Source organism: Diabrotica undecimpunctata, chromosome 1 (genome assembly GCF_040954645.1).
Source record: "Diabrotica undecimpunctata isolate CICGRU chromosome 1, icDiaUnde3, whole genome shotgun sequence".
Taxonomy (NCBI): domain Eukaryota; kingdom Metazoa; phylum Arthropoda; class Insecta; order Coleoptera; family Chrysomelidae; genus Diabrotica; species Diabrotica undecimpunctata.
Genome location: NC_092803.1, coordinates 166,727,890 through 166,749,511, shown reverse-complemented (window position 1 = coordinate 166,749,511; position 21,622 = coordinate 166,727,890). Strand labels below are relative to the sequence as shown.

The following is a 21,622-nucleotide window of genomic DNA, read 5'->3' as shown; positions in this document are numbered from 1 at the left end:
CTCTTTCTTCTTTCAGGAGGGATCCATTCCAGTACTCTTCTAGGCCATCTGTACTCTGGCATTCTTTTAACATGTCCGAACATTTTTCATTGCAATTTTTAATGTGAAAATATTATCCATAGTGGAGCGTCTGGCCCTAAATTCCGCTTATTCTTCAAGTTGTTTGCCTTTAATATCATTTTCTATCAGGTTTCGTAGTACTTTTGAGTATAGTCGGCCTATAGTAACAATCACTGCGATCCCTATATAGTTTTTAGGATCCGTATTTGTGCCTTTCGTGTGTATTGGAGAGATATACGATTGTCTCCATTCTTCTGGAACTTCTTCTCCGTTTAATCATCTCTCGAATTATTTTCGGATCATTTCAAACAGTTTTTATGATCCATACCTAATCAACTCTGGATGTATTCCTCCTGGGCCTGGAGATTTTCTTATTTCATTCCCTTAACTGCTTCTTTCACTTGTTCTATTGATATTTCTATTCTTCCTTATACTTCCACTTGTTCATTTGTCTGTTTAGACCTTCCTCTTCTCTCTGTTAATAAGTTCTCAAAATGCTCTACCCATGTGTTCTCTGGTATTCTATTTATTATGACTTGGTTTTTTGTCGTTGTTCTCATCGTTTTTATAGTTCTCCAGGCTTCAGAGCTCTTTGTCCCTCCTATATGGTTGTCTAGGTATTGGCATTTTTGTTCCCATGTACTAATTTTGTTTTTAACCACTTCTCGTTTGACTTCTTTATTCAAGTTTTTATATTGTTGTTTTGTTTGTTCGTCTCCCTGTTGTAATAACTTTTGATATACTTCCTTCTTTCTTTTTATCTTTTCTTCCACTTTTTTATCCCACCAATATGATTTATCTACTCTCAATACCTGTGGCCCTAAGGCTTCTAGTGCTGCGTCTTTCATGCATTTTTTATATGTTCGTATTCATCCGTCGTTGATCTGTATGATTCCTGTAGTTTTTGTGTTAGTCTCCAGGAGTAAAGTAACTGTGTGCTCTCGTTATCTAGATCGTCGAAGGTGTACCGAAGTGTGGTTCCTGTCTAAGAATGGTGTATATATTTTTCCTATTATCAGGCAGTGGTCCGAGCCGCACTCTGCTCCTCTATTCACCTTTACGTCCTGTACTCTTAAGTTTGTTTGTTTGTTTGTAAATGATGCCGTAAATGATGACTACTCAGTACAAGAAAAGGAAGCTTTTGAAAAAGACTTTAGAAAAATCCTGAACGAAATTCCTAATAGCCATGAGATTATATGCGGAGGAGACCTTAATGACAGAGTAGGAAAACAAGTACAAAGTAAAGTGGTAGGCATGTATGGGGAACAAACTGTTAACAACAACGGAGAAAGACTCATAAATATATGCCAACAATATGAGTTAAAGATTTTGAATGGTTTTTTCGCCCACAAGAACGTACATAAATACTCCTGGTATCAGCACACAAGAGGTCTAAAATCGATAATCATATTTAGATATACGGTTTAATTTTATTGTGTTGTGAAGTTATATTGTTTTGTGAAGAAAAGAGACTTTTTGAATTTTAGATTGACGGTAAATTTCGGACTTTTCAAATTAGGATAGGTATTTAAGATTAGTTTAAGCAAAAAAAATGTTATATTGAAATATCAAATCTACCTGCATTTTTTCAAGGATTAATTTCGGTTACCACGAAACAAGTCATTAAGGGTATTAGTAGAAAGTAGAAAGTCATGTCTCATATTTTTGTACACAATTATGGGAATTGGAAAGTTTTGGCGTTTGGAGAATTGAGTCGAGGATGTTGATTGGTCAACAGAAAATTATGGAAGGGATTGAGAGACGAGAATGATTTTTGGAGCAAAAAAAGGAGCGTCTGCTGTTGGACGGGAAGTGAGGAAAGATGAAATCGACAAGTGTGTGTTTTGTTTTAAACGTTGTAAGAAAAGTATAGATTTTGTGAAAATAGTAGTGTCAGTAAGTTTTGAAAGCTGATTTGCCAGATTAAAAGGGTGCAGAATTTGTAAGCACAAACAAATTATTATTCCCGGAGAGATTCGTAGTTAAGTAGACAGGGGCAATCCCAAAAGGAAATAGAAACATGAGCCAGGACGTTCTTTTGATCGACAGGACCCGTTTTGTAAGCAGAACCAGGGAAAGAGTTTTTCGATAGAAAATTAATTAAAGTGAATCATTTTCATAAAGTGCAGAGAAAAATTTATTGAGGCGAGACAATAGATTGGACTAATTTTCCTATTGTAATTTTATATGTGAAAGCTATATCATTTGGGGAACAATTATTTATAAGGGATTTCATTAGTTGTATAAACAATTTTAAAAGGTTTATTTTACTATTATATTTTAATTGTATTGCACTAATTTGAGTTTTTTTTATTTATTCCTTTTACTCCTCTTCTTATTGAACACTATTGAAGATAAAGGTATTTTTTGAACTCAAATAGGAACCCTGAGATAAGAAAACATATGAATTATGAAATAAGCGTCATTAATAAAATTTAATTACATATTCGTAATAAAATTCATTAAATATTTTTTTTTGTTTTAATTAGCTAATTGGATCATAATTAATTTAATTATTGTTTTATCATATTTCAAAATTACAATATCATATTAATATATATATTTACTCAAAATTATTTTGCGAAAGGACGTCTCCTGGTTCAATCTAAAAAGTGTAAATTTAAAAATATTATTAACTTAATTATTTATTAATTATTAACCTTATTGTTAAGTTTTAAAAAAGTTTTGTTTTTTGGTGAATCGGATGACGTATTACAAATAAATAACACGTAGGGAGAGGGGTCAAAATTTGACTCATTGAAATCGACACATAGCGAGTTAACTCATTCGGTTAACATCATAAGCATTAATTTTCATAGCAATCCACTAATACATTAGTCATTTAAGTTCGCAACTGGATTACATATCGATACCACATCCATTAAAGCAGCTCAAGTAGTAGCATTATTGAGGGAAGGTCTGAGCCAGAGGGCAAATCAACTAAATTTAAGTCAATCTGCTGTGTCCCAAGTGTATTGTCGGTACCAAGATACTGGTGATTATGTCCACCGATAAGGAGGAGGTCGTAAACGAATAACAACCGAGAGAGAGGATCGATTTCTTGTATCGAAATCCCTGAGAAATCGACATTTGACTGGCTAATCTCAAAGAAGAGCTTAAAGAGGTCCGAGGAGTTTTTACCAGCATTTGGGCAGTCAGAAGGAGACTGAAGGCAGCCAACCTGACACCAACAAGGGTAGCTAGAGGTCCCAAAGTAACTGCCACCAAGAAGCAAAAGCGATTAAAATTTGCTCGCGAACATCTGGATTGGGACAACTATCAATGAAGTCAGGTATTATTCTCTGACGAAAGTAGGATTTGCCTACATGGCAACGACAAGAGGCGTCGAGTCTGTAGAAGGCCATGAGAGCGATTTGCTCAATGTTGTATACGAGAAATTGTGTCATATGAAGGCGGTTCTTGTATGTTTTGGGCAGGCATTTCCATAGATGGGAAAATCAAGTTGGTTTTCGTACCTGGTGAAGGACGTGGACGAGGTTTAATGGCGGACCGTTACATCAAAGACATTTTGAGGGAACATATGGTTCCATACGCGAGATTTATTGGTGATGCCTTTATTTTATTGCACGATAATGCACGATGCCCTGCCGCACGAGTCATCACCACCTATCTAACTCAGATTGGTATACCACAATAAATTGGCCTGCGTTGAGCCCGGACATAAATCCAATAGAGCATGTTTAGGATTAGCTTAAACGAAGGGTCCGGGACAGAAATCATGCACCAACGAGCATAATGGAATTGAGAGCTGCGCTTAATGATAAATGGGAAGCAATGCCTTAAGAATTTATTAGAAAAGTCATCCGATTCATGCGAAATCGATTGTGAAGTGTAATTAGGTGTAGGAGTGGTAATATCAAATACTGAAAAATAAAGAAATTTATTTTGTAATTGATGATTTTTTCTGTTCATAACGTCTTTCTTGCGTTAGTTCCAATGATTATTATTTAGAAAACTTTGTTCGTATTGCATATTGTTTTTATAATGCGTCTTCCAAAGAAGTTTTTATCAGTTCAATAATAAAGTAATTGTTTGCATATTACATCTTTTTATTTTCATACTTCTTACATTGAAAGAGAAGGAGGTGTAATCTCAAATATCGCTGTTGAATCATAAAAAAAAATTACACTTGTTTTTAAATCGGCATCAAAAACATTCAAACACTAAAATTTTTACCAATACTCTCCTGCACGATGTAGGTAAGCCTTATTAAAAAAAAGGATACAATAGGCTTCTGAATCCCCTGTGGCTTAGTCTGCATATCATTCCAATCGATTCATGTATTTTTAGGTGTGTTCGTTGGCATGGCCATGGCTTTGATATCTAAAGAAAACACAAATGTCCAAGACTCCGAAGGACATTCTTTTATGGGAAACAGTCCTTTTCACGCTGCCAATAGAATCTCGTACAACTTTGATTTTAAAGGACCCAGCTATACTTTGGATAATGCCTGCTGTACTTCTTTATTTGCTTTAACGAATGCCTTCCGACTACTTCAGGTTGGAGATATTGATTACGCTATCGTTGGTAAGAAATACAGTATTCATTATGCATGATACCGACCTACAGTAAGCTACGAATATTTTTATTAAATTATATGTATATATATATATATATATATATATATATATATATATATATATATATTTAAACTTAGAGCTAAGATTATTATTATTATAAAAATTAATATTAAACTCACCAGTCTTCCGGGTTGAACCGCGTCGATATCCATTTTGCCGAGCTTTCGACATCCTCTCTGATGTCTTCTTCAAGGCTTCCGAGGTCTCAGTCTCCCGAGCCCCCAGACACTACTACACTCACTAGTCACTTCTAGTTCACTCACTAGTTCACTACTTAGTACTTAGTAGTGAACTAGTGAGTGAACTAGAAGTGACTAGTGAGTGTAGTAGTGTCTGGGGGCTCGGGAGACTGAGACCTCGGAAGCCCTGAAGAAGACATCAGAGAGGATGTCGAAAGCTCGGCAAAATGGATATCGACGCGGTTCGGAAGACTGGTGAGTTTAATATTAATTTTTATAATAATATTAATCTTAGCTCTAAGTTTAATTGTACTAACTGCGGAAATCTTTCCTAACATTATATATATATATATATATATATATATATATATATATATATATATATATATATATATATATATATATAAATATGTACATATATATATACATATATATATATATATATATATATATATATATATATATATATATATATATATATATATACCATTTGATCAGATGATGTTATGTACATTTTCACTACGTTACAGGAGAGCCAAAAACCGTTTATGGGACTTTGTGTTTTAGCCTACGTTTTACCTATGTATTAGCAATTTTCTCAGAATATAGTAGTTAATATAATATGTTAAAATTTAATTTATGATCCCTAAATAGCTGAACGAGTTTAAAAATAAAAGAAAAATTTGAAAAAATTTCAATTATCACGTTTAAACCAAATGAGGATATCACTTATTATCTTCGTATGTTAGAATAATTTGAAATAATAACACTTAATTACCACTTAATTACGACGAAAATATTTATTTATTAAAATATTTCGCACACAAAATAGCAATATATATAAAGAATATCTTTCATATTTATTATTTATTATTCATCGTTTTCGCTTTCGTCGCTATTACTGCCAACGTCGTTTTTCGTAGTTAAATGTGGTAGGTTTTTATAAAAGGGATGATAAAGTGGGTCTATCAGATAAAGTGGTCTAGTGGGTTTTTCATAGGCAAGAAAAACAATAATGTTTGACGAGTCGTAGTTATTCCTTTTTTTTTTTTTCTTCTAAGATCAATAATTTTTATTTCAATTTTAAACGGTTCATTTTCAAGTAAACTGCGCTTATAGAATAATTTTCCAAAGGATTCTTTGCGGATTTGTATTTAAAATATTTGATTCCAGGAAACGCTTTCATTATAGATAGAAATAGAAATAGAAATATGCTTTATTGTCACTGAAAATTATTGAACAATTTTATGGACAAAGCTAAAAAAAAATCAGTCAAAAAGTACAAAAAGTATAAAAAGTATAAAACAAAAACAAATATAATAAAAAAAACAAAACAATACAATTTTAAATTAGTAAAATTATTGTATCACTTACATAATTTGTACAGACAACAACAAATGAGACAAATTGTAGCCACTGCTTGAGACACCCAAATGTAATTCTAAAAAATATTAATTTTGTTTCTTTGTTATACATTAAGAAACTCGTCAACTGAATAATATGGTCTTTCAGAGAGATAGATTTTTGTCATCTTACGAAACTTAATGAAAGATGTTACAGATTTAATTTCTCTTGGAAGGTGATTATAAAGTTTTTTTGCACTTTATAGAATAGAATTCTTTACTAGCTGAGTGGACGGGATCGGTAAATAAACGTTACAATCCGAATTTCTAATGGAGTAGCCATGATCAGGTCTATCGGGAAAAATGTTTAGATGCTTGCGAATCAAACAAACCGTTTCCAAAATAAATAAAGAGGGAAGCGTCAAAATTCCGTGATTTTTGAAGTAGGTCTTGCAATGAGTTGTTTGTTTGAGACCAAATAGATAACGAATTACTATTTTTTGCAACTTAAAAATAGTATCAAATTGGGCCGCTGTACTAGAACCCCAAAATGGAAGCCCATATCGAAGATGGGACTCGAACAATGAGAAATATGCTATTTTGACAGAAGATAAATTTAGTTCCTTCGAAACAGATCTTATTGCACTTATTACTTTCATCTTTCTCACGGACAAACTAGATTTTAACAAATCTCAAAAAGAGAAGAAATCTTCAGTTTTCATTTCATATACCTTATATTTCTGACTACTCATTATCACCAAATTATACCAGTCGTGAGGCACACTAATTACCTCATCGAACTGTTTCTTCTTTCTCCCTATATCGGCATAATCTAAGTCGCATTCTAAATGCGTATGGCTGGCCTGGGCATGTATCGGAATGGAATATGATATTCTTAATCTCGTTGGGTATATCCTGAATAAACTTCAGTCAACATGAAGTAATTTCATTGGCACCACGCTGACCATTACCTTCATGCCACATAAAGCAGCTTGTGGTGTTCCTAATTGCAATTCCTTATTGTGAAATTATGTCTATAATTTACGTTTGTAAAAACTAATACAGTGAAACTTGGATAATTCGAATCTCAAGGGACCGTTAAAAAAATTCGAATTATCCAAAAATTCGAATTATCCAAAAATTCGAATTATCAAAAAATTCGAATTAAAAATATATCCACAAAAAACAAAGATGCCTACAAAAACATCTGCAAACGATAAAAATCAACAATAGTTGACCATTTTTATCGCTTGCAGAAATATCGAATTATTTTATCGTTTGCAGAATTATCCAAAAATTCGAATTAAAAATATATCCACAAAAAACAAAGATGCCTACAAAAACATTTGCAAACGATAAAAATCAACAATAGTTGACCATTTTTATCGATTGCAGATGTTTTCGTTACAATTTTTGCCCGAATTTTGTCAACCGAAAAAAATGGGCCAACAAAATTCGGCCAGAATACCAATTAAAGCATTTGCAAGCTATAACAAATGGTCAATTATTGTCGATTTTTATCATTTGCAGGTTTTCTCATTGGTATTTTTGGCCAAATCTTGGCCGAAACAATCGGCAGATAAAAAATTCCCAGTGAGAACGCATCAGTAAAACAATAAAACATTTTGTCTCAAAAAATTTATTGAAAATAAGAATACATATTTGTTACAATTAATGAAAATAGACTAATTTTTTCCAAAGAAATCCGAAATTTTTAGCTGCTTTTTAGAATTTAACTTCTCGGTAATGACAAACGATTCTAAGATGTTCAGTGAACTAAAAATAGAGTGACTTACATCATTTTTACTTTCCAAGTACCGTTTAAGTTGCGTAATATGGTGTGTTGCTTCGGCCGCACTCGGAACATGTATTTCTCCCGCCACTGATGATGCGTCGTCTTCATCACTCTCTTGTTTTTCATCATTGTCCTTAAGCACTTCAGCGATGATCTCTGTATCGGTTATTTCACCACATACTACAACATCTTCATCCACGTTGACAAAATCTTCATAAGAGATGGCAGGATCAGAAATGATGTCCCCCCAGCAGTCAACTGAAAGCAGCTCTTCTGTTAAATTGTCGTCTGTGTTCTCCTCCTTTTTTATAAAACCAGCTCTTTTGAAACAGTGTTTGATCGTTTCAGGTGTTACTTGGTCCCAAGCTTTCTTACACATTCGAGATGCTTGTAGAATGTCTAACTTTATTTTAAGGGTGTCGCAATCTTCCATCAATATGTTTTCAACCAAAAAAGTCTGTAAAAATGTTTAAAAATTTTTATTACACCCTGGTCCATAGGCTGGAGAACTGAAGTCATGTTAGCAGGAAAAAAAATAACTTTTACATTTTCCATCAGTGGGATAGTGGTGTGTGCCGTACAATTGTCAATAAACAAAATAACTTTTCTTTTTTCTTTTATGAACTTTTTGTCTAATTTTTTCAGCCAGTTCTCGAAAAGATCACTAGTCATCCAAGCTCTTGCGCTGCTCACATATTCCACTGGTTTTGACTTGACGTTCTTAAAACAACGCGGATTAGCCGACTTGCCAATCATCAGTAGAGGCAGTCTTTCCGATCCGTCCATGTTTGCACCAATTAGGAGAGTTACTCTTTCTTTACTTAGTTTTCCTCCGTGACATTTTTCGTTTTTAAATGCTAGCGTTTTGTCAGGAGTGCATTTAAAAAAGAGACCCGTCTCGTCAACATTAAAGATATCTCTTTCATCTATACCCTGAATCATCTCTTCCAAATTTTTTTTCCACTGGTTGGCTTCTTGCTGATTAACGGTCCCACTTTCTCCACAAATGGATTTGAAAGAAATTTTGTTGCGTTCTTTAAAGCCGTCGAGCCACCCTGTACTCGCCTTAAAATTATTTTTCCCCATTTCAATAGCAAATTGTTCAGCTTTGCTTCTTATAAGGGGACCACTCACGGGAATCTTCTTATCCCTAGCTTGTTTGAACCATTTTAACACACAACTGTCTAAATTTGGATTTTCTGGCTCCCTTAATCTTTTTCGATCTTTACCGCACTCACTTTCACTGTTGAGAATTTTTTCTTTATTCTTCAAGTAGGTGGATAATGTGTTAGGAGGAATTCCAAAGTCCCTGGCAATCTCAGATTTTTTCTTCGTCCCCTTTTCTACTTCTCTAATTGCCGCTATTTTTTCCGATAACGTTAAAGTTTTGTATGTTTTCGTATTACCATGCGACGACATCTTTACTCAATACGAAGTGACTTGACGTGATTTGCGGTGATTGCAATTGCAACGCCAACTCATCTCAACTGAAGGGGCGTGCCAGATGGGGTAGAACCTAGGTGACAGGTACGGGTACAATGTACAATGGCCTTGAATAGAAAAGAATACTACCTCTTTTAGCGGAAATTTCCAGCATGAAATTGGCATTTTTAACTTTTTAACTTGTAGAAAAGTTCGAATTATCCAAAATATAATTCGAATTATTCACGACTTTTTAACATTACTTATATAGGAAATGCTAGGGACCAGAATAAAAATTCGAATTAAAGAAGATTTCGAATTAACGAAGTTCGAATTAAGCAGGTTCTACTGTAATTGTATTTAAGCACAGTGTATCAAGACATTGGTGGAGATCACATACGGCCATCAGTACTTTTCCTTCAAAATTGCGTGATCTAATTTTATCATCTACCTTACATTTATAATGAAAATCGGCCTTTTCTTTATGAATATGATATTCCAACAGCAACCTACACTTTTCATTTTCATTGGTCACATTTTTAATTTTAGACAGGTAAGTATCACAAATTTTACAAGTATCATTATGAGGCTTTTTGAGTTTTAGACCAAATTCTAAAAAAACATTTTCGGTATATACTGAAATTTACGGAAGTCGACGATCCCTGCAATTCTGAAGTTATTCCATTGTCCTTGTACAATTTGTACATATTTTCCAAATATAGATCACTACCCAAATACTTTCTTGATGTTCTACATCTCGAGTAATGACTCTCGTCCGCCGGAAAGCTAGCAGTATGTTGATGAACTATACTAAAATTTGTTGGAGGGAGTGTGCCTACCTCGTTTATCTCCCTGTTTAATAGCAGTGTAAGCATTTTTCTTCTTTTTGACATTTCTATTGATAAAACCTCTACCTTCAGCAATAATGGCTGGCTAATATTGCTCAAGCCTTTGGTTTTTTAAAATTGTATCAACATAATAATATTCCCAATAATCGTAATGTATTTTTGGATTTAGTTTTTTCTAATGTTAGGGAGATAAATATCTTAAAAGCAAGTGATCCCCTTGTAGATCCTAGCATCCATCATGAATGTTGCTTAAACCTCGATGTTAAAGAAACAAATAGAAATAAGTTGGTTTATGGTGAGTTGTTTTATGATTTTCGGAATGGTGATTACATTGCGCTTAACAACTTCCTTGCTTCCATAGACCGGCAGGTATGTATGGTTAATGATATTGAAGTTGCTACAAAATTATTCTATGAAGTACTCTCTATAGGAATTGCTTACTTTGTGCCATTGAAGAAATATAGAACTTCAACTTTTCCCAAGTGGTTCTTTGCTGATCTGAGAAGACTTACTTTGGAGAAAAATATGCTCACTATATTTATATTAATAATCGTACTGATGATAACTATATTAGATTTTCCCACCTAAGATCTGAATGTAAACAACTGTCTGAAATTTGCTTCAGCAACTATATTAAAGGTATAGATACTGGCCTAAGAAATGATCCAAAATCATTTTGGAAGTACATCAATGATAAGCGGTCTAGTCATAACCTACCTAACTCCTTATTTTATCAACTCCAATCTGCAACAAATGGTCAAGACATAGCTAATTTATTTATGAACTTCTTCCAAACTTTGTATTCACTAAATAACAACAACCTTTACATACCTATCCATCCATTAAATAGCAACTTTAGTGCAAATATTTGTCATTCTAAGATTACAATCACTGATATTTTTAATGGCTTAAACGAGCTGCCCAATAAGCTTACTGCTGGTCCAGATGGTGTACCTAATTTTTTATTAAAAAAGTGTGTCTGTACCCTTGTAATACCATTTGTTATATTGTTTAATAGATCTATGGAAAACTCTGTATTTCCTTCTTTGTGGAAAGAAAGTTATGTTGTTCCTATATTTAAAAATGGTCAGAAAGACAATATTGAAAATTATCGTAGCATTTGTATTCAATCTGCAATCCCTAAGCTCTTCGACAGTCTTATAGCAAAGCAACTTTCTTGGTTATGTAAAGGCTTAATATCTCAATCACAATATGGTTTTCATAGCAAAAAATCCACTGCAACAAATTTGGTTTGCTCTCAATCTGATATATTATCTCATATGGAAGGCCGTAAACAGGTAGATGTAATATACACAGATTTTTCCAAAGCATTTGATCGTGTAGATCACCAAATACTTTTGGGCAAATTAATTAATGTAGGCTTTCATGGCAGGTTTGTTGAATGGATTAAGAGCGTAGGCACAAAATTTCTACATCTACTTCTAGGAGAAGTTAAAGAGTCAAGATAGGTTGTCATCTCTCTGACAGTATCACAGTAACATCTGGAGTTCCTCAAGGAGGCCACACTTCTCCACTTCTTTTTAATATCTCCGTTAACGACATCACTTCGTGTTTCCTAAATAGCAAATGTCTAATGTTGGCAGATGACTTGAAATTTTGGAAAGTTATAGACAGTTTAAAAGATCTAAAGATGACTTAGACAGACTACAAAATTGGTACAATCAGAACAAACTCCACTTAAATGTAAAAAAATGTTGTTTTTTAAGTTTTTCTCGTAAAGTCAATAGAATTGGAACAAACTATACTATTATTAATCAGCCACTGAATTATGGCTCTTCTATTCGGGATTTGGGTGTTATTTTCGATGAGAAGCTTACTTTCTGTAACCACATAAACTCTGTTTCAATAAAGGCATCTAGACTTCTTGGTTTCGTTACTAGGAATTGCAATTATTTCTCCATTAATTCAACAAGATTGTTTTACGGTTGCTTATTTAGAACTATTTTGGAATACTGTTCAGTTATTTAATCACCCTATTTTCAGAACAATATTGATACCATAGAAAGAGTCCAGCATAAATTTTTGAGATACTGTGCTTACCATGTCCACACTACTATTGAAAATCGTGATTATTTCCGTATAGAACAACAATTATCTTTACCCTCACTCAAGAACCGTCGTGACAATATGTCAGGAGCTATATTTATTTATAAGATCATACATGAATTTATTGATTGTCCAAACCTGTTAAGCCAGATTAACTTTAATGTTCGTTATCAAGCTCTACGGTACCACAATGTTTTCAATATTCCTTTCCACAGAACAATCTATGGTATTCATAACCCATTGGATAGATACATGGGGCTACTAAATGATCGCGATTTTGATATTTTCAATATAACTTTAATTCACTTAAAAAGATCTCTTGCTTTGTGATATGTATATTGGGATTGTTGAATTTTGTTCTTGTTATACTTTGTTTTTTTTTTTTTAGTATGTAAGATTTTTAGTCTCATTTTTTTTAAACTTTTTAATATTGATTTTATATTATAAGTAATTTTAAGTTTTGAATCCTAACTGTGATATTATATATTGTAATTTAAACTGTTAATGGGGTTATCCCGTGTATTAAATAAATAAATAAATAAATAAATATAACCGCTTACAAAGATTTTAAACACATTAAGCAAATTAGCATATAAACAAATTAAAATGTTTTCCACAATTATTTTATTTTTAGTACAAGTTTTTTTATTTGAAAATAAAAAGTTAAATATATTTACCGAAACACTTTAACCCGTAATCGCAGACGTTTCACAAACGGTATACTCTAGGTTGGTACACATATGCGAGCCGAACTGTTTGCGAACTGCTCGTGAGCTGTTCGCGAAGAGTTCATTGAAAATATGTTTATGTTCAGGCTATCCAATACCCTAAGTATCTAATAACAAACCGAGAATTAATTTACTGCGTTATTCCAAACATTTCGGTATTTTGTTTACATTATCTGTTATTAATTTCTCTCGTTACTTTTGAATAAGCCGCGCTCGTTCAGCAATTTTGTTTAACCGAATGATCTCATCGCACACTTAGCAGAAACAATTTATAGTCTCGAACACCGTCTAAATTTAACTGCGAACATTCTTTGTGTTCGTCCCAAAAACCGACAGGCTGTGGTTCCTGACGAGCAACGAACGAACAGCTCGCAAGCGGTTCGTCCCGTCATACAAATTAACGAATATAGCGTTCACAAACTGTTCGCGAACAGTTCTGCTCGCATATGTGTACCCGCCCTAAAGGTGGGAACACATATGCGAGCCGAACTGTTTGCGAACTGCTCGTGAGCTGTTCGCGAAGAGTTCGTTGAAAATATGTTTATGTTCAGGCTATCCAATACCCTAAGTATCTAATAACAAACCGAGAATTAATTTACTTCATTATTCTAAACATTTCGGTATTTTGTTTAGATTATCTGTTATTAATTTCTCTCGTTACTTTTGAATAAGCCGCGCTCGTTCAGCAATTTTGTTTAACCGAATGATCTCATCGCACACTTAGCAGAAACAATTTATAGAAACAATTTATAGTTCTGCGAACATTCTTTGTGTTCGTCCCAAAAACCGACAGGCTGTGGTTCCTGACGAGCAACGAACGAACAGCTCGCAAGCGGTTCGTCCCGTCGTACAAATTAACGAATATAGCGTTCACAAACGGTTCGCGAACAGTTCTGCTCGCATATATGTACCCGCCTTTACACACATAATATGGTCAATCTAACCACCACTATTTAAATTGACAAAATGTTCTAGTTTACTCCTACTATAAGAAATATTTTTAACAAAAATTAAAATTGATATTTTAGTACTTTGTATATCTACTTTGAATATAAATTATCCTTAGCGCGGTAGTATTTGTTTCAGAAAAAAATTATTAAACATGTAGGTAAAAGAAATTTAAGTTAAATAACATTATACAAGAATACTATTTGAAGAGTGTCCAAGCTAAGTGATCTAAGTGCCAAAACATAAAATTTTGTTTTTATTCAATCAATATGATCTATGTTCCTATGTCAATGTCCCCCTATGAGATCTACGTGCTAACTTCACTCTAGTGATTTCAAACGAAGTCCAAAGATGGAGCCGCCTGTAAGTCCGAGATCATGTGCTGTGCTAATTGATCTACTAAGTGCCATTTGCAGGTTGACGTATTGTCGTTAGAATCGATTGATGAAATTTGTGTTTTAAAGTAAATACAATGGATTCTAGTGCGTTTGATGATAAAAAGAAAACATTATCGTCAAGAAAAAAACAGAGTGAAGCTAGATTGAGTGGAAAACCCTACATTATACAAAAATGTAAGCTGCAAAAACTTGGAAAGGCCATTCCAAAAAATGAGGTTAGTACGAGATTTTTAACAGATATTTCGCCTGAAATTTGTAAATAGCTACCTAAAACTTTTTTTATTGCTACTTTGGCTTTGTTGATATGATATATTATCATGAGATTTTTCTATTTTAGATCACTTGCAAATGTAAATTCAGCTGTAGAGACGTGGTTGATATGAAAATTAAGCTTTTCGACTTGTATCATGGCCTTGAACTCAACGAGCAAGGTAGCTATCTCATGGGATTATTGCAAGTTTTACCAATCCACCGTCGCCGCAATGGTAGTTCTGGTGATTCATCAGAAAGTAGACGACAGTGTACCGTAGCTTTTTTTTGTTCCAGATGGGGAAGGTAATGTGAAAAGAGTTTGTAAAGTCCGCAAAAGATTATTACGCTTGTTAGGCGTAAAAAGGAGGGACATACAACCTTTAAGGATAAACGAGGAGGTATTAGAAAATTTAAGTATACTCTTCATGACAGACAGATGGTAAATAATCACATAAATAGCTTTCCGAGGGACGAGAGCCACTACAGTCGTTCAAAAAGTGAAAAGGAATATCTCAGTCCAGACCTCAATGTTAATAAGCTATACAACTCTTTTAAAATAAAACATCCTGACAGCACCACAACATACAAATTCTATAGGAAAGTTTTTATGAAGGATTTTCCGAATCTTTCTTTTAGAAAACCTAGAGTTGACACCTGTAAGACTTGTGATTTACTTTTTTTAAGAGGCAAGGACAAAGACCTTAGTATATCCAGAAAAGCTAAAAATGAGTTGGAATTACATCATAGAAAAACAGATAAAGCTCTTAATGTTTTCCAAGAAGAAAGTACGAGCAGTATTCTTCCAGGTAGCGATACCTGTACCATTACCATGGATCTACAAAAAGTATTTTCGCTTCCCAAATTGACGCATAGTAGTATGTATTACAGCCGCCAATTGTCATGCTACAATTTTGGAATACACATGCAAGATACTGCAGATGGGATAATGTGAATCTGGCATGAAGGACAATCGGGTCGTGGTGGGAACCAAATGGCATCATGTCTTTTACAAGCCTTGAATACAGGAGAGCTTTCAACTTATAAGCGAAAACTATGTATATGGAGCGACAACTGTGCAACTGAAAAACCGAATGTTTATCTTCTTATACATTTTCTTAGTAGCTAATGGACATTTTAATACCATTGATCATAAATTTTTAGTTTCCGGTCATAGCTTTTCATCTTCAGATAGAGATTTTGCTCTTATAGAGAAACGAGCAAAATGTTCCAAGCTTCAAACAGTAAACGATTTAAAAATTGTAATTGCTGCTGCTAGACCTTCCAAACCTTACAGACTTTTAGATATGGGAGAATGTACTTTCTTTGATTTCGATAAAATATCATCAGAATGTATAGATACATCTAAACTTGGTATTACTCAAGCATCGTGGTTACGTGTGACGAAAGAAGAGCCGGGAACAGTGTGGTACAAGAAAAATTTTAGTGACTTAATTGGATGGGAGAAGTGTCGTGTATTGAAAAAAGGTGTGACTGTCCAAAAGTTAAAGTCGACAGAGCTCTTGGGATTTTCTGGTGTTCAGCAAATAAACGAAAGTAAGAAAAAAGACCTTCGCGCCATGCTAGAATTCATTAACCACGAAAATAGAGCATTTTTCACCTCTATTTTAGATATTTAGTCAAATATTATTCCTGTGGACTTAGATCATTTTCATTTTTTCTTCATTTATTGAGTATTCCTAAGTTTGTTTAGTATATTAACACCGAAAATTTGTTATACGTTATTTATGTACTTGTTAATGAAGCGGAATTTCCATAAACAATTATATATTTGTTTTATTTTTTTGGTTAATAAAGTTTTTTTTGATTTCTGGCAATTGTTAATTTTGGTACTTAGATCACTTAGCTCGGCCACTCTTTATTTATTAAAAAAATGTAACAAAATATGCAAAACTATGAACAACGGATTAATGACACATATTTATTTTATACCTAAAATTTAGCAAAGTGGAAATTTGGAAACATTATGGAGAACACCAGCGCAGCTTACCGTGCCTTTTACTACAACGAACGTTTTTCTGCGAATTCCGTTAATCGTTTAGAGGTATAAGTTTGTTGAATGTACTGTAAGTATTTCTTGGGTTTAGATTCCACAAGTAATGTTAAATTTGGGTCTAGACTTTATTATTCAGCATTATTAAGCATAAAACGTAAATTTTGTCAAGATTCTAAAATATAAAAGATGAGAACAAGATGTGATTGTAAAACATTATTTGTGAACGCAGAGGTGTTGGTCTTGTCGTATTTGTAGGAACGAATTCTAGATTGAAGCCGTTGACTAGTTAGCCCAATATAAATACCTTCACAGTTAGTACATGGTATCTCCTAAACAACATGTGATTTTTTATGAGTTTTTGTTTTTAGTTTGGTGAAATATTTATTTAAAAGATTGTTGACTTTTTGAGCCACTGTTATGTTATATTTGGCTACGAGATTCGCTAATTTTTCGGATAAACCGTTTATATATGAAAGAGTTGTGTACATAGTCTTGGTACTGTTGATTTGTTTGTTATTAGTATAAAAATTTATTTATTAGAAAACCATTTCGATTAGAAATTCGAGATACGCATTTCTTAGGAGGGCATTTTTTGCTTTTTTTATTGCGGTTTAACTGTATTCTGGATCTGTGAGTTTTATAGATCTATCAACAATACCTATCATTACAGACTTCTTTTGAAAGAATGGATTGTGAGATTTATAGCTGAGATATCGTGAAGACCTTGTTTTTTGTGAACCACAAACAATTTTGAAAGATTCTCGAAGGGCGATTGAATGCGAGAAATGATAGGACGTAAAGGTACATTCTTCTTGTGTGTTTTATGTAAGCCTCAAATTTTTGGTGAAATAGCATTTGATATATAACCATTTTTGAACCATCTGTCAATAAGATTATTATTTCTTTTTTGGAAAATATTGGTAGTATCATTTTTAAATTTATGATATATGGTTTCGTCTTTTAAAAGATCATTTATTTTTTTGGCGTAATCATTAGATTCCATAATAACGATTTTGTTGTTTTTATCATGTTTTAGTACAACTACATTACGATTTTCCCTCAAGAAGGCTTTTGTCTTTTGAATTTTTTTATGCAATGCTTTATTTTCGAATGATACGTCCATGTAAACATAATTATATATTCATGGCAGTAAGCAATGAGACACCAGATTTCAATTTTTACTTTTTTACTGTTCGTTGATTAATGTTAGTGTCTCGATTTACGTTTTGGTAATTTTTTATATGTTTTACAACAACGTCTTGTTCTCAATCTTGTATATTTTAGAATCTTGACAAATTCAAGGATTACCTGCCGAAACGTTGATTTAAATGGAATAATAAAATATAGTTCCAAATTTAACATTATTTGTTGAACTTAACCCAAGAACTAATAATTTTGTATTAAATATAGTATGATATACTTTTGTAACTTACTGTGTAAATAAATATCATGCATTATAATAGTAAAGCCCGTGTAACCTTCTGGCTTAGGTCTAGTGTTACGGTTTTCATGTCGCGCAAGCGTCCCTAACATGACTAAATGGCCTCTTACGTAGCCGGGACTGATGGCTTTACGTGACCTCCAAAGCATGACGGTGGCTCAAGAAGTATTTAGATAATTGTAAATTTTTATGTTTTTAGGTGGATCTCATTTAAATTTACATCCAAACGATGCCGAGCACTTTTATTTTCTCCAAGTAATCTCCAAACATGCTTGCCAAACTTTTAGTAAAAATCGCGACGGATTTATTAAGTCAGAGGCAGTAGTCGCTTACCTTATTGAAAGGAAAAGTACTTGTAGAAGAATGTATGCAACCGTATTAGGAGCAAAAAATAACATTGATGGCTACAAAAAAGATGGACTTATGCATCCTTCTTCAGAAACCCAATCAGCTCTTTTACAGGAGGTTGTCCAAGATTCCGGTATTGATATAGAAGATATTGAGTATGTAGAGCTACATGGAACAGGTAAATAACTACGATAAAAAAAATTATTTTAATATTTTAGTATTAGTTTTTACCACACCTAGACCCTATTTAACTCTATTTAGTAATAGGTAGATCTTCTATAAAAGCATGTGCGATTACAAACAGCTAATGTAGGGTTAAGCAAACTACCGGAACTACTGTACAATTATTATATTCATCTACAACACTTCAATTTAATTAAATCTATTATCTTTGTAAATTTTAAATAAATAAAAAACTGATCAATGGGTTGCATATGTGAGTGCATTTTAAACTTAGACTTATACCGATTTCGACCACTATTCTTATTATCTTCAGGACTTGCAAATAGTGCGAATATTACTTATGTGTGCTTTGAGGGAGTATATAAATAGTACTTACATGCGGGTACAAAGATTGTTGTTAGAAATACATGTACTGAACGCTCATTTACAACATTATAGCTCAAATGAGCGTTCAGGCCACGCTTTTCTAATAATAATCCTTGCACAGGTATGTAGGTTCTAGACTCCCTCGGGCATACATGAGTAATATTGGCACTATTTGCAATATACCTGATATGCCTCTTTTAGTTTCAATTTGTAATTGTTTTAGCATTTTAAGTTAACTTAGACCAGACGGTTACTGATCATGACCAGAAAACTGTAGTGGACGGAACGGGCCGTCCTAGGTTTAATGAAATATATTGTGCACAAGTTTAAAATTTATTTCTACAGCCCTGTTTTAAATAAAAACTGTTAAAATCGTGAGTTTGGTGCAAAAACTCATGCATTAAGTCAAAATATTTAATTATGAGAATCATGCATGCAAATGACTTAGTCCTTTTTTCGAGCAGAGATCTGTATGTTACCTTAAAGTGAAATTCTATAACATCGACCTCCTGTCACAACATTTTTAAAATTTAATATTTATATCATGTAATCTAAAGACGCGTCCACACTGGAGCAACATTTTCCAACATAATACAACAAAAACTTGTTACAACATAAAATATTTATATTTGTTGGAATATGTTGTGTTGCGTTGCATAAAGTTGGTGTTGCGATTCAACACAAGTTGTAGTATGTTGTATAAATCCGTTTCTAGCGGTAAAGATCAAAGGATAATATGAAACAAAGTGAAACATTTGTCAACATTGCTTCGATGTGGACGGATTGTTGCGAGTTGAGACCTGTTGCAAATTGAGTGACTAGACAGTAGACAGACCGCCGCGTCTATATTTAGTGATGGCGTTTAAGTGGACTTCGGAGAATTGTTTAAATTTAATTGACAATTATAGACAACATCCATGTATTTGGAATCCTAAAAATGTTAAATATAAATGCAGAGAATCAAAAAATGATGCATGGAATGCAGTTTGTTCAGCTGTAGGGTGCTCATCTCAGGAAGAGGCAAAAAGAAAAATCCGTAATTTGGTGGCTCAGTTTTATAGAGAGCAAAAAAAATATCGCAGCATGAAAAAATCTGGAGCAGGCGCTCAGTTTCATTCCAAGTGGTTTGCCTACGATGCATTAGTATTTCTTCGAGACAAAAACAAAGTCCGCCCATGCAAGGAAAGTGAAGCTGAGAACGTGGTAAGTAAACACACAATGTTTTTAGATATTAACTTTTCTGTTATTAATTATTCAAACAAATAAATAGGCAATTTCAATTTATACATGAATTATAATTCAATAATTATTCTGCCACGGCAAAATCCCCAAAGGTGTAAAGAAAAAATCTGCAAACTCTTGCCTAATATCTTTTGCTTCAGTTGATGTATTTCGTGCAACTTTCTTGTATGAAGTAAATGTATTACTCTGAGTTTCTCTTCTCCACGATCCTTCTAAAACACGTCCTGTATCTTTATCTTTACCGTCATATGTACCTGGGGGATTGTAGGAATTTTTAGATCTTGAACTATTCCTTAAAAAATTATGCAAGTAAATGCAAGCCATAACAACAACTTCTGCAGTTTCTGGTTTTAAAAGTAAGGGTTTTCTAATCCATCCATGACGCCTACACATTTTGGAAAATTCCAAAGAACACTGAAACCATTAGTAATTGTTTCCCATTCTTGAGCAGTTTTAGGCATCTGAAATACAAAGATATCATTACTTATGCTAAAAATGTAGATCACTGTAATATTAGGCGTTTTCCTACTTTGTAGTGTTTACATTTTATACAATGTATTTTTCTTTTTAGGATGACCCTAATGACTCTTCCTCCTAAACGGATTTAGATGATTCACAAGTAACAGATTGTGATGAAGGTGGAAATGAGACCCAAGAATTTCAAGATGCAGAAAATGGCAACGAAGGCATGAAAGACTTGTATAACGATGGTTCTCAAAACCCATCAACATCTAACGCTGCTTGTGAGAAGCCTTCGGCATCTAACAAATCCTCTCAAGAGCCTCGTAAAAAAACCGTGGAAAATCCGAACAGCACAAATCTTGATGAATTTAAACATCCTAATAAAACTAGACGTGTCACACAAACACTTACAAGAAAAATCGATGATAACGCTCGAAAAGAAGAGGCATATAAAATAATTCAAGACATACAAAATAAACGACAGCGAGACAAATTCGATGTATTTGGAGAACATATGGCGTGTAAAATTAGGGATTTGAATACCACCTGCGCACAAAATATTGTAGAACATCTTATAGGTAATATTTTGTTCGATGCAAGTATGGGTAAATATGATTATGGAATGCCACAATCAACTAACACATATGAGCCAATTTTATCAATGCAACCTTCCACGAGACCACAATCACATTCATCGTATTGCAGCACACCAGCTATATCACCAGCGGAGACATACATACAAAACTCTTCAGACTCCTCTACTGCTTTTGGTTCCTCAAACATTCTCGCAGAGGCATTTCAATTAAGTAACATGTAAAACTTCTAAAGTTATCAATAAAAAAGTACAATAAAGTTTACTTACCTTATCTTGGTCTTTAATTGCATTTACTAACGCAGCACATACTACTGGTACTATCTTTGAGAT

General features: G+C 33.4%; 1 protein-coding gene across 1 annotated transcript in view; it reads left to right on the top strand.

Moving 5' to 3' along the window:
• LOC140432521 (fatty acid synthase-like) overlaps positions 1-21,622 on the top strand; it is an 88,250-nt gene that overhangs the window by 11,463 nt on the left and 55,165 nt on the right. Inside the window, exons 4-5 of the mRNA XM_072520464.1 lie at positions 4,372-4,608; positions 18,296-18,622. Of these exons, the coding sequence (XP_072376565.1) occupies positions 4,372-4,608; positions 18,296-18,622 (564 nt within the window). The remainder of the gene's footprint in view (positions 1-4,371; positions 4,609-18,295; positions 18,623-21,622) is intronic.